Raw genomic sequence first — 13,935 nt, forward strand, 5'->3', positions numbered from 1 at the left:
ATACTAACATATGCTAAATACTAATAAAAATGTAAGCTAGGGACACCATCTCTATTATAGGCAGACTCAGGAGGGTCCTTTCTATTGGTCTATTTGAACGATGAATGGGATCTATGATCAGGCCTTTTCATTTGAATTATCCAGTGTAATGAGAAGTAAAATGAGGGAATGCACAGTGTTGAAGCAAACCAATTTTATTAAAGCCTAAATTTCATAACAATTCATTGCAAATGTATCTGACAAGGAAATGCATTATCGCTACAAAGTTCTATAACAACAACAGCAACCTGAAAAATGACTAAATATCACCTGACCTTAATGTGCAAATGCCTATGTATGTAGCAATGTCCAATGCCACACTCCACCTGGGTGGCTCTTATTGAGCTCCCCCAGACAAAGGACGGTGACGTTAAAGTCGGTTTATCGTACGGGTGGCGTTAATGATCCATGGCCTGGTGCTCCATGTAACCCTGAGGAGAACTCCCTGAGAGTGTGTGCGCTGATGGCTGGTTTAGCCTGTGCACATTGAGCCATGTGCAACAGGTTTGCAGTCTCACCCAGCCCCAGAGTCCATTCAGGCTGACCCTTTTTCAATATCCGAGGAGCATTTTCAATGGCTACAGACCCAAATTCCTCTGGACACAATTGGATAGACCTATAACCAATCAGAGCAAAAAACGTGTGACACATCAGCAACAGCCATCTTTGTTTTTTTATTAAAAGGCCTCATAGGTACTCCCATAGGACCCTCCTCTGTCTTGTATCAACCCAGCCACATATTACATAAATGGTTGTGATTAGCCCGACCCAGGCCAGGTCAGCTGGAAAACTGTCTGATCAGGAGGGGGTCCAACCCATGTCAGAGCAAATCAAAGTTGGGGAGGGAGGGGGGGTAATGATCAGGGCTGAACCCGACTGAAAGAATGGCCGGTAGTCGCTGTCTTACTTTTTCTGTCTTCATGAGATTCTGAAACGTGTCTGCTCACTACGGTGGTGCAGACACTCAAAGATAGGAAGCGCTACAACCAAAGAATGAGCGGGAATCATCGTCTCGAATGAGGACGTCAATGAGTAACTCGAGTCAAGACAGCCTGTCAGCTGCACTGACAGGCTGAATAAACCATTCTAACTGGGACGTCTGCTACAAGAAGAACGACTAATCAATGCAATGAAATCACATTTTTGTAATTAATCATTAATGGGCTTACATAGCCTACTTGCATACAAGTGTGATGCTGAATCAATGCATTAAATATAGCCTTATTAATTGTAACACATTAAATATATGTTTTGTGGTGCGGGTTCTACCAATGGACCTGGAAACTGACGCCATTTTTGCAAAAATATTGAAACTCAGAAGTAATTGACTCAATGACAGGAGTAGGTCCTGAGTAGGTCTGCCCCTCACTAGTAGCCTTGAAAGGAAGTGATGGTCAGGACCTAGTGCTAAAGCTAGCAGTCTAGAGCTAGCATGCCGATGGCGCGTTCTTGTCATGGATGCATAAAGGTTCCTGTGAGACGGAAGAAGCACTTGGAAAGACGATGCCTGTTGACGATAAATATACATTTCGGGATATATAGGCTATATATATATTTTTTTATTATTATTATTATTATTTTTAATTAAAAAATACAAACAGCAGATTGTATTCAAAAGAGTATTATAAATAAACTTTCCTAATCACCTCACAACATTTCATGAACTGTGGAGAACTTGCAGCGCTAATTCGTGACTACTGAATTATTACGCCATAACGCAACGGGTGACGACCGTAGCCAGAAGTAAAAGCGTTTTTGTTACTCGTTGCTCGCCGTAGTCCCGGAAGAACCGGCGCGCTGTGTTCAATTTCTGCAGGCGGTGTGTTTTGTTCGGTTCATAACTGTATGGTCTGATAACAAAGAGGCATGGCCATTAATATTAAATCCTCTACGTTTTCCATCACCCTTCCCATGTCCTGCCAGATATGTCTCGGAAAGGTAAACACACATTTAGTTATTACAGCAATCATTCTGGGGTGATCTTATCACCAATCTAGTGAATGTTTGGTTCTCCTTTTCCATTATCCTTTAAGGTTCACCACGATGTTGTGTTGTTGCTTTGGTCCTTCTTTTAAATAATAATTTACTATAACTATAAAATAGCCTTTAATAATGTTTAAACGTTGTGGCCAAATCTTTGCATAATGTTTATCTGCATATACGTAACGCATTTGGTAGAGCTACAAGATATCTTGCAAGTTGAAGAATTTTGCATGTTGAGATGTTCAAGGTTGAGATGTTCGGTCTCTTGCAGGTTCGACAACCGGTTATCTGTCCGAACTGTCACGTGTTCTGCTCCAGCTGCATGGAAACCTGGATGCAGAGCGTGAGCCAGTGTCCCGCGTGCCGCGTCCCCATCACCAAAGACAACCCCTGCAGAGAACTGATAGGTGTGCTATAATCTTTATCAATATTTATTGTCTCATAAGTCCGCTGTATCCTGGCCTATACTTGGCCTATTTTACTCAAACATGTTATGTAAGTAGTCCCTGAGGACCTGAAGGGTTGGGTTGAACTTAACCCTGGCAGTGTGTGAGCCCTGCTGGTCCGCTTACCAACGTGTCATGCGATGTGTGTTTCAGCCGGCAGCGATGGAGAGGAGATCCAGAACAGAGAGACCAGCAGGAGACTGAGGAAGATGAGAGGAGCGCTGCTTCTACGAGAATATGAGGTACACCTCAGAAAACACCCACACAGAAATCTAACATATTTACACATTATGCAGAAAAAAAAATCCTGGTAAAAATATGTTGTTGAAATGTGGTCATCGTCTCGCTCCAAGATCTAAAAGAAAAGTATTGTGCTGAATATTGATTGAGGGACGTTTAATTAAGCTATTTAACTCAGATTATTCTGACACATTATGAATAACACCAAAAGGTAACTGCTAACTTACTTATTATGAAATTTAAACATAACTCAATAAAGTAATTCCTCAGAATGTTCAGTATTTCTCAAATAAATAAATTAAACACAGCTATTTTCACTCCGACCGAACCAAAATAACTGACTGCAGTCTTCCCTCTGACTCCCCCCTAACCCTGTCATCTCTCCGCCCAACAGGATGAGATTGATCGGCTGCTTCAGGAGAACGAGGAGTTGAAGAGCAGACTACAGATTGTTGGGGAAGAGATGCCTGCCCCCAGCCACCAGGAGGCTGCGTGCATCACCCAGGACCCTAACCCGACTGCAGGCCCCTCAGAACAGAGGAGCTCTGATCTCAGTGAGCTCCAACAGCTCGGCCACGAGTTGAAGCACGCTACCGACGTCTGCAGCAAGGCGAAGGAGGACATGGAGAGGCATAAGCAGGTACGGTCGAACAGGAGAAGCACCCCCACGGCCCACCCCTCCTCCTTTCTACCGCTGTTCTCTCTTCCCCTCCTCTTCCTCCTCCTGAGATCTCCCTGTTTTAAGAGGAAGTTAAGAAAATACCGACATGCTGGTGGTGCTTAACAGACACAGAAGTGACCTTAAATAACATTATATGAATTGTTTTCTTTAAGAAGCCTGTTCGCAAAGCACACGCGTCACACTCTGGGCTGTTGTATATTATAATTATTACATTATATTCCATTTTCTGCATTGTCTGTGAAATTAAATATCCAGGAAAAAGTCCTGATGAATTGCTTTTTTTTTTTACATTTTGTTTCGCTACACAAAATGTAAATTTGCCCTCTATTAACAGTCTTGAATTCACTACATTTCCCCGCCGCAGACAAACAAGATGCTGAGGTCTCAGAACTTGGACTTGGTGCAGGAGAACATGAACCTCCGAGCAGAGGTGTCCAGCCGCTCTCCACAGAAGTAAGTAACCTCATTATGAATAGGTATAGCGTCCTCATCATAGATATCATAGTAACCTCATTATGAATAGGTATAGCGTCCTCATCATAGATATCATATTAACCTCATTATGAATAGGTATAGCGTCCTCATCATAGATATTATAGTAACCTCATTATGAATAGATATAGCATCCTCATCATAGATATCATAGTAACCTCATTATGAATAGGTATAGCGTCCTCATCATAGATATCATAGTATCCTCATTATGAATAGGTATAGCGTCCTCATCATAGATATCATAGTATCCTCATTATGAATAGGTATAGCGTCCTCATCATAGATATCATAGTATCCTCATTATGAATAGGTATAGCATCCTCATCATAGATATCATAGTATCCTCATTATGAATAGATATAGCGTCCTCATCATAGATTTCATAGTATCCTCATTATGAATAGATATAGCATCCTCATTATAGATACCATTGTTATGAATAGATCTAGAATCCTCATCATAGATATCACAGTATCCTCATTATAGATATCACAGTATCCTCATTATAGATATCACTGTATCCTCATTATAGATAGCACAGTATCCTTATTATAGATATCACAGTATCCTCATTATAGATATCACAGTATCCTCATTATTGATATCGCAGTATCCTCATTATAGATATCACAGTATCCTCATTATAGATATCACAGTATCCTCATTATAGATATCACAGTATCCTCATTATTGATATCACAGTATCCTCATTATAGATATCACAGTATCCTCATTATAGATATCACAGTATCCTCATTATAGATATCACAGTATCCTCATTATAGATATTACAGTATCCTCATTATAGATATCACATTATCGCCATTATAGATATCACAGTATCCTCATTATAGATATCACAGTATCCTCATTATAGATATCACAGTATCCTCATTATAGATATCACAGTATCCTCATTATAGATATTACAGTATCCTCATTATTGATATTACAGTATCCTCATTATAGATATCACAGTATCCTCATTATAGATATCACAGTATCCTCATTATAGATATCACAGTATCCTCATTATAGATATTACAGTATCCTCATTATAGATATTACAGTATCCTCATTATAGATATCACATTATCGCCATTATAGATATCACAGTATCCTCATTATAGATATCACAGTATCCTCATAGATATCACAGTATCCTCATTGTAGATATCATGGTATAGACTGGTTTCCAGGCAATGTCACAGCAGATGGGGCAGAAAGTATAGGCAACAGATAGACAGCCATCATGATGGCAAGGAATGTTGTGCTGTTAACTGTGCTAATTCCAGCCAGGCCAGGGATAGACTTTTTTTTATTTCCTTTCATCTAAATAGGACGGTATTGATCCGAGACAGATAAGTCATTAAAAGGGTGGATTTGAGTCGTAATACAAGAATTTGTACGTGCGTCGATTTTCTTCATTAGACACGCCAGGCTTCTATCAGATAAGTGTTGGCTATAATATCCTATTTTACTAACATAAATATTAAAGTAACCTCATGATAAATGCATATCATAGTATCTTCATTATAAATGTATATCATATTATCCTCATTTTAAAGTTGAGAATATCAGAATAATCATAGCAACATTATAAAAAATAGTATTGTAATTTCAAAAAGATACATATCAGTTGTCTTCAGTGGCTATACATAAGCAAAGAAATATAGATAAGCATACTAATTATTTGGGCTTGTTGACCTTTGAAATGCCAGGCAAATCCTGATTATACTCTTCCATGCTGTTCTATTTACATAAATATAGTTATTATAAATATAGTCACTTTAAAGGTGAATCCGAATTTAGGCTGCACCTTCATAAATAATTAGTCTGTTGATAGCAGAAATATTAACTCATGATTCTGCAAAGTAAAATCATGAACAGTCAGCAATGAGGGGCCCACCAATATGGCTGAGGTTGTACCCTTTTTTTTCTCGACGGCGCATAAATCCAGTAGATTTTCTTTTTCTTAAGTGACACTGGACTGACCCATACACATCTTTAAACTCCTCCTCATTTGGGCTCTGTGCCATCATTCAACAGCGCATCTGCAAAAAAATGTATCCGAAAATGATACATTAATTTTTAACAGCTCCTCCTTGTAGAAGATAGTCCAGATAGGTGTGCTGAAGTAAGTTAGGATAATACAGTGGAAGACCATCAGGGTGTTTCAGGGCCCTTCTGGTATGGGACCACACATAGAAACCTTCCGGCAGGGTGCGCTTCACGGGGCACACATTTATTTTCTCTTCACATGGCACTGGTCCAGTCTGGGCCAAAATGACAGGGCTGTGTTATGTTCTAGTCGTGCCTGAGGGAGAGAAAATTGGATGGATTATAGTCCACTAGTTTGTTGTAGAGATGGTTTTAGGTCCCCACAACGGCACAGTCAATGTTATGTTCCTAATAGTCTAAATGTCTCATTTTGATCATGTCAGTTCATGTTTTACTTGGTTACAATTACATTTGTTAGGTGGAGATTTTGCCATGTCTGCTTAGATTTCTGTGGCCAGAACACTTCATTAGTGTGTGTGTGCGTGCGTGCGTTCGGGTTTTGTGGGTCCATGCTCGGAAGACAAAACTCACCCCAGTGTATCGTTACCTTTTAATCGTAGTTTCAAAAGCAATTTGTGAGACCATTTTCTTTGTCTTGCTGCTCGGTTTGTCATGGTGATCGATAGATAGTTTTATGAGGGCGTTGGGATGAGAGGTACTTTAGTTGCTCTCTGAGCTAAGAGGTAATTCAAAGTCCATTTTGGTGATTCTGACAATGGCAACGGAGGCTATTAAGATGCTAGCTATGTGCCATCACTTTCTCATTCATCACAGTACAAGCTCTGAATTTTTCATTGATTTCAAAAAAATGTTTTTATATTACCCTTTTAAATTGAATTTCAAAAGCGGGGCTGCCAATGATTGACATTAAGATCTTTTTGTCTTTGAACTTGTAAATAACCCGTCGGATCCTAAATACTTTCTATGAACTGTTAAACTGATTATTGTGTTTATCAAAAAAGTTGCCACACAGTTCTTGTAATGTATACCAGGTGTGTTTGTATCAATATCATTTTGTTTTTACTAAATATTCTGTATTTCATTCAGAAGATGTCATGCATGTAAAAAGTATTTTTACATGTATAGTCCTTATATATGTGAAATCGATTGCCTTTCAATAATATTTGTTACTAAATAATTGCATTTTACATTGTGATCGCTATTACATATTAATTAAAAATAAACATAAAATACAAAATATAATGTTTGTAAACATGTACATGCACACTTGAATTAATCTCTTAACAGAAATGTTCGGTATGTTTTTGCTTTGATTTAAATGTCTTATTTCTATCACGGCCCGGTACTTTCTGCTATTACACCAACGTCTCCCATCTGGGATTGATAAAACGCGTCAAATTCAAATTAAGGTACCTGGGTAATCTTATGTATATTGTATTTTGTCTGGACCCTGACCCAAAAGCCGTTCCGGAGTTTAACTAAACTTGATTCATATGTGGATCAAATAATTGTCTATTTTTAACCGCATCCAATGATCTCTTGCCAGGTTCAGCCGCTACACGGTTGCTGCTCTGGAAGCAACCATTCAGCAGAACGAGTGGCAGATGAAGCAGCTGAACAAGGCTCTTGAGCAGAGCGACAAGACCATCGAATGTCTGCAGGCCCGGCTCCGGGGCGACGAGGGCAGTCCTCCAAGCCTCTGGGGGGCACCAGGTAACCAGGCGGAGAAGCAGAAACTGGTCATGATGACGAGGAGTCTGAGCGACACAGAGAGGCAATCCATCTGCAGCAACCCTGAAGGTCAAACTCTGACCACTGAAGGTCAAAGCTCAAATTTCCCGGCTTCTCCCGGGAGATCCGATGGCGAGAAGATGATGGGATTCACGGCAGCCAATTTCTATGGAACACCTCCAAAGCTGCAGCCCTCCACCCCCTCGTCAGCGTTCTGCTCCTTGTCTCTGAAGAGTCCGACTATCGTTGGCGGGAAAGCAGCAATAAAGTCGGGCACCTCACTGAGGAAGCTCAGCTTTGAAGATCCTCTTGAGAAGGTGAGAAGCACGGCCTCGCCAACGGAAAGCTGCTCTCCAAACCTTCCCAAACGCCTCGCTGCAAGTACTAAAGCCGAGATCTCCAAGAGCCCCTTCTGGTGTGCATGGCAGGGACCCAAACCTGATGATCCTCCCAGTGTTGGACCAATCAGTGAGGACTCCCAGATGGTTGGAGACGCCCCCTCTGCCGCTGCTCAGGTGAAGCCGGGCGGCTCCCACAGCTCCAGCGAGTCCTCCATGGACGCTGCATACCGCAGCAAGGTCTCCGAGTTAGACTGTATGATGTGGGACAGCGATAGCTCCTGTAGCCAAGGATCACGGTTCTCCCAGGGTGCCTCACCTGCTGCAGATCTAGACGCCACTCTCGTTCCCAAACCCAAACCAGAGGCTGCCTCTGCGGCCTCCATCGACGCAAGCAAATGTGATCCATCTTTCTGTGCACCAGACACTCTAGGCCAGGCCAGGTCTGTCGGGGAGAGGGCTGCTGGGGGAGGCGATGCTGACCAGGATGGCCCAAGACCAGCTACTAGTCTCGGGTCTGGTGGAGCAGATAGCCTTTGGTCTGGTAAGGCGGGTGGAGCCCAGGGTGGAGACGGCACTCTTGGTTTTGGTAGAGCCATGGGTCTGGGGTCTGAGAGGGTAGGCGTACTCCAGGGTATTGCAGCTAGTCTGGGGTGCAGTTGGCCGGGTGGGGCCCCTGTTCCAGTCGTGGTCGAGGGCGAAGGGCTCTCTCAGACCGATGAGCTGTCCTTTGACATCCTCTTTGACCCATCGTTGGATGGTCCTGTAACTGGTTCTGATGACCCAGCTATCCTTCCACACAATAGTCCATCCCCTTCCTCTGCCTCTGGCTGGGACCGGCAGCTGTTCATCGGTCAGTCGACGAAGAGGAAGTCCCACAGTCCCTTCAACACTAACAGCCCCACAAAACTTTCAAAGTTTGTGTGAACGTTTTGTGTCGTTGCTGTTTTGGTTTCATAAGAGCATGGTTAGTTTGGTCATGTTCCTGATTATGGTATTCAGATCGATTTGGCTAACCGACAAGGAATGTTCTTCTTGCTTTACTGACCAACTATTATTGAGTAACTACCACGGCGCCCAATGAGTGGACTCACTCTCCCGGTATTAAAGATCAGATGTCCGGTATCCTATTGGGGATTCCTTGTTGGGACTTCCTCTCATAATTCTTCCAGTTCTGCACCAATTACCACAGGCATGATATCTTGAGCCATTTCCTTCACTAAGGTGGAGTCCGACTCAAAGCTTCTGTGGACATCACAGCCCCATCACGAAGAGTTCACCATGCCAAAGTCACAGTGGCATGGTAGAAGTGCAACTCCAACCTCAAAAAGAGTGATTCAGATCTGCGGTCCAGATGCAACTTGCCAGACCAAAATTCTCCCTGACCTCCTAATCTGCTGTGGATTGTAGAAATCACTCTCATTCTCAAACAAAGGAACTCTCGTGGTCTGAATGTAGGATAGTCATTTTTCACTTTCATCTCAACCAGGTGACGTGCTTATGGTTCTGGTGTACTTGGGCTGCTGGTTTAGTTGGTACCTTGTGCACAGTTTGAATTCTCTGTTAAGAAATGGAATGTTGTATTGATGTTCTGTTTTTTTGGCCTTTTGGCTATTGTTAATCGCCAATGCTAACTTTTGAGTATATTTTGCGAGTGTTGTGATTGTTGGCCCACAGGAGATACTTCCTAGTGAGAGTGAGAGTTAACAAGAGTTACTGATACAAACATGAGCGGTGAGCTCATTCTAAATCGGAAGGTATTTTGTATGATGATAGTTGGAAATATGTTTGTTTCCACTGTTTTAGTCCTGGAATAGTTTCATAATTATGTCTTTTAAACATTCAGAATATTTGATGTGTTAGTTTAACAAAATAACATAACACTATTTGTGCTCTGTAATCATTATGATAAAACTTGAGCCTGAAATTGTTGCATTAAATACTTTTGACCCAAATTCCATGCATGTCTGCTTTTGTGTAGCCCACTTTCTTTTATGTAAGGTTGTTTAATAGTCGTAGAGCGAGGTAACTGCTCTTAGAAGTATTAAATTGTCTAAACTAAAGCAGATTTGAGTTTAAATCCTCAGCCTATAAAGAATAAATTAAAGGATGTGTATGACTACTCTGGCCTACGGAGGGGTCAACTAAAGCATGTGTTGGATTGAGTGCTCCGATCCAGGGAGGGCGGATTTAGAAGATGTGATAGTTTGACCCTTGTGACGTCTAAACCAAAGGTTATTCTAACCCTGGCATAGGGGGACTAACTGGGATGCATTAGATTGACTGCTCCAGCCCAGGGAGCGCAGATCTAAAGGATATGACAGTTTGACTACTTTGGATGTCTAAACAAAAGGATTTTATGAATTGCCCTGGCCAATGGAGGAATATAAGGCTTTGTTCGTTTGACTGCTCTGTAGGTCCAAACTAAAGGTTAGTCTAATTTGAATACTATTTCCAAGGGAAGAACACGCTAGAGGATGTAATAGTATTTCGGGGAAGGCCATAATATTTCTAAGTGACGTGACACAAAACATTACAGGCTTCACTAAGTGCAGTATTTATTATGCAGATTTGCCATGCGTGTTTTATATTCAAATACCTTTATGCACTCCATGGAAATGTAATCGTTTGACCGTTGTGGTTTGAATAAATGAAGTGTACTTTTATTGGGATTCATTTCAGCAAGGTTCAGCTTGAGTATTTAATTAGTGTTATGCTTTATGATGAGGTAGGGGTGTCAGCACACACACGCACACACAGGCTTTACCGCCTGCTGCTGCGTGCATTCATTAATAATAATAAAAAAGTGTAATACACATTAATATTTATCTGATCTAATCTTATAAAAAAAAGTATGTATCTTACTAACATGGTAAATAAATAGAGTAATGTTATGCTATTTACCGTCTTTGTTTAGGTCTCCTTGATAGCGGACCTCATTATGCAACGAAAACCTTTTTTGGTATAAAGTGTCAAGTGACCAAAAGACTGAAGCCATTTATCGTAGAACGCTGCTCTACTGGCCGCCCTGCTGTGGCTTGTCTGTTCTTCATGCAGCCCGCAACATCTCGCGAGAAATAAGCCGAGGCATGACGAGATGAGGGGCTCAGGTGTAGGAGCGTGTCGCGGGACCGGGTCAGTGTGTGTGAGAGACTGCAGGCATCTCACATCATCTCCTCCCACTATTGCCAACTACACACCACCACCACCACAACACTCAATCAGAGGAGGAGGAGGAGGACCGCTGCGTCTCTATGGTGATATCCTCCTTAGCGCGAGCAGCTCGTTCTCCCCCTTCTTCCCGCGCGCTTTAGTTTGGAGAAGCCCGCGCCAAGATGATGTCCATGAACAGCAAGCAGACGCACTTCGGGATGCACCCGTCGCTCCCGGAGCACAAGTACACCACCCTGCATTCCAGCTCCGAGGCCATCCGCAGGGCGTGCCTACAGACCCCGCAGGTAAGAACTTCATATGGTATCCGAACAAAGTTATTCTGCTCTCTCTGCGTCTCTTCCCGCGCTCGTAAAAGTAGCGGTGCGCTCCGAGGCTCCGAGACGCGCTTCATGTTTTCTTCATGAACTACGAGCGCTGTGATGTTTCTGAGAGCATGCTTCCTCTGAGGTCCGCTCGTGCAGTTTTCTGTTTTAATGCTGATGAGTCGGGTACTAATCCCGCTGCGTGTTGTGGGTTATCAAAGCTCCCGGCTGTCAGAAACATTTATTCATGTTTTTCTTTTATTCTGACGCCCCCCATCCCTATCCCCACCACCCCACTCCCTCTCGTCTCTCTCTCTTATTCTGCTAATTCCTGCTCTATTTATTATCTTCCTCTACTCTCTCGGTCCTCTCTATGGTACCGGTCCTTCCTATCTGCTCTCTCGGTCCTCTCTCCGGTGCCGGTCCCGCCTCTGATCTCTCGGTCCCCGTAGCTGCAGAGTAACATCTTCGCCAGTCTAGATGAGACGCTGCTGGCTCGCGCGGAGGCTCTCGCGGCCGTGGACATCGCCGTGTCGCAGGGCAAGACGCATCCCTTCAAACCGGACGCCACCTACCACACCATGAACACTGTCCCGTGCTCCTCCAACTCCACCGTGCCGCTGGCCCACCACCACCACCACCACCATCACCACCACCACCCGAACCACCTCGACCCCCCGCCGGACATCATGGACCACCTCAGCTCGCCCTCTCTCGCGCTCATGAGCGGCGGGCACGACGGGTCCGGTGGTGGCGGCGGAGGTGGTGGAGGTGGAGGTGGTGGAGGTGGAGGAGGTGGGGGTCTGCTCTCTTCCTCGGCCCACGCACACTCCCACATGCACGGCTTGACTCACCTGTCTCACCACCAGGCCGCTATGAGCATGAGCTCCCCCCTCACCCATCACCACCACGGCCTCCTCCCGGGACACCACGGCGGTGGCCTGGGTAATAACGGACTTCCATCCATCAACGAGTCGGACACGGACCCGCGGGAGCTGGAGGCCTTCGCAGAGCGCTTCAAGCAGCGGAGGATCAAGCTGGGCGTGACCCAGGCGGACGTGGGGGGCGCGCTGGCCAACCTGAAGATCCCGGGCGTTGGGTCGCTCAGCCAGAGCACCATTTGCCGCTTCGAGTCGCTCACGCTGTCCCACAACAACATGATCGCGCTGAAGCCTATCCTGCAGGCCTGGCTCGAGGAGGCGGAGGGCGCCCAGCGGGAGAAGATGAGCAAACCGGACATTTTTAACGGCGGGGAGAAGAAGCGGAAGAGGACGTCGATCGCCGCCCCAGAGAAGCGGTCTCTGGAGGCGTACTTCGCCGTCCAGCCAAGGCCCTCGTCGGAGAAGATCGCGGCGATCGCGGAGAAGCTGGACCTGAAAAAGAACGTGGTGCGGGTCTGGTTCTGCAACCAGAGACAGAAACAGAAACGCTTAAAGTTCTCCGCTGCGCACTGACGGAGTTTTGGAGTTTTTTCTGGGAGACTGAATTTGGGGACCAAGGAACAATTTCACACCACGTTCAGTCTTTTATCTCCGACCAATTTTGACAATGTGGCGTCCAATGGGCTTTAGAGATGTCCGTTCTGTCTGGTTTATCTGGATCTATGGGGATATATCTTCATATATATCTGCATACATCTGCTTTATTTTCACGTTATTGGTGAATGTGAATATGGGAATAGCAGCGGACAAGAGGAGAGAGGTAAAGTATTTCCCCTCTCATGATCTGAAGTTTATAGCCATTAACAATTTACCTCATTCATTGTTGTTCTGTGTTCCGTTGCTGTTTTTTTATTCTTGTCGTTGTTGTTGTTGTTGAATTATTTATGAGGCTGTTCATTTATTCATCCGTTCGTTTGTTATGCTTTTAGAGGTTTGTGTAAATTCAAATTAAGTTGCGAAACCGATGGCTGTACATGAACAACGTTTGTGGGCCTGCATGGAGAACAAACTGACAGACAACGACCACATAGGCTAGCCTATATATAGATTTATTATTTTGAATTTGCACAGAAATTGAATCGTTATTGCGAAATGTTTTTGTATATAAAAAATAATATCACTTTATCACTTCTACAGAAGTAAGCCTAATGTCCTTCGTTTGGAAATAATTTATGGTCAGGCCTTTTTTTCTAGCGACGTGATTTGGCTTTCACCTAAAAAGTAAAACGTTTCAGAAGCACGACAGTAATGTGGATCCTGCAAAAGATTATTGATAATGGTTCATGATAATGACAAGGCCTACTTATAAATGGATAGGGGAACGGAAGGTTTTTATTGGTGTGTTCAGTTTGCCGTGCAAACACTATGCATTAAGATGCTCCCCGGGTGCACCAGAATGAAGGAGTTTTAAATGTTTTCACCTCAATGATGTCTGCGTGTTGATTGTTCAGTAAAACCAACTCTACTTTGTGCACAAACATGTTTACAAGCTGCGGCCACGTGCGCCTCCTCCTCCTCCTCTTCCTCTTCCTCTTCCTCCTC

General features: G+C 43.8%; 2 protein-coding genes across 3 annotated transcripts; both read left to right on the forward strand.

The window, feature by feature from the left end:
* Positions 1-1,792: 1,792 nt before the first annotated feature.
* Positions 1,793-9,946, forward strand: obi1 (ORC ubiquitin ligase 1). Its single transcript, XM_056607792.1, has 6 exons — positions 1,793-1,977; positions 2,294-2,429; positions 2,622-2,710; positions 3,103-3,348; positions 3,755-3,843; positions 7,454-9,946. The coding sequence occupies exons 1-6, from the start codon at positions 1,906-1,908 to the stop codon at positions 8,901-8,903; spliced, it is 2,082 nt and encodes a 693-aa protein (XP_056463767.1). The 5' UTR covers positions 1,793-1,905; the 3' UTR covers positions 8,904-9,946.
* Positions 9,947-11,311: 1,365 nt separating this feature from the next.
* On the forward strand, positions 11,312-12,906 carry pou4f1 (POU class 4 homeobox 1). 2 transcript variants are annotated; one of them, XM_056608358.1, is made up of 3 exons: positions 11,312-11,434; positions 11,905-12,181; positions 12,245-12,906. In XM_056608358.1, the coding sequence occupies exons 1-3, from the start codon at positions 11,312-11,314 to the stop codon at positions 12,904-12,906; spliced, it is 1,062 nt and encodes a 353-aa protein (XP_056464333.1). The 2 variants fall into 2 exon arrangements, with proteins under 2 accessions (XP_056464333.1, XP_056464332.1); XM_056608357.1 differs by having other exon boundaries at positions 11,905-12,906.
* Positions 12,907-13,935: the final 1,029 nt, after the last annotated feature.

Source organism: Gadus chalcogrammus, chromosome 14, assembly GCF_026213295.1.
Source record: "Gadus chalcogrammus isolate NIFS_2021 chromosome 14, NIFS_Gcha_1.0, whole genome shotgun sequence".
In the NCBI taxonomy this organism is placed as follows: Eukaryota; Metazoa; Chordata; class Actinopteri; order Gadiformes; family Gadidae; genus Gadus; species Gadus chalcogrammus.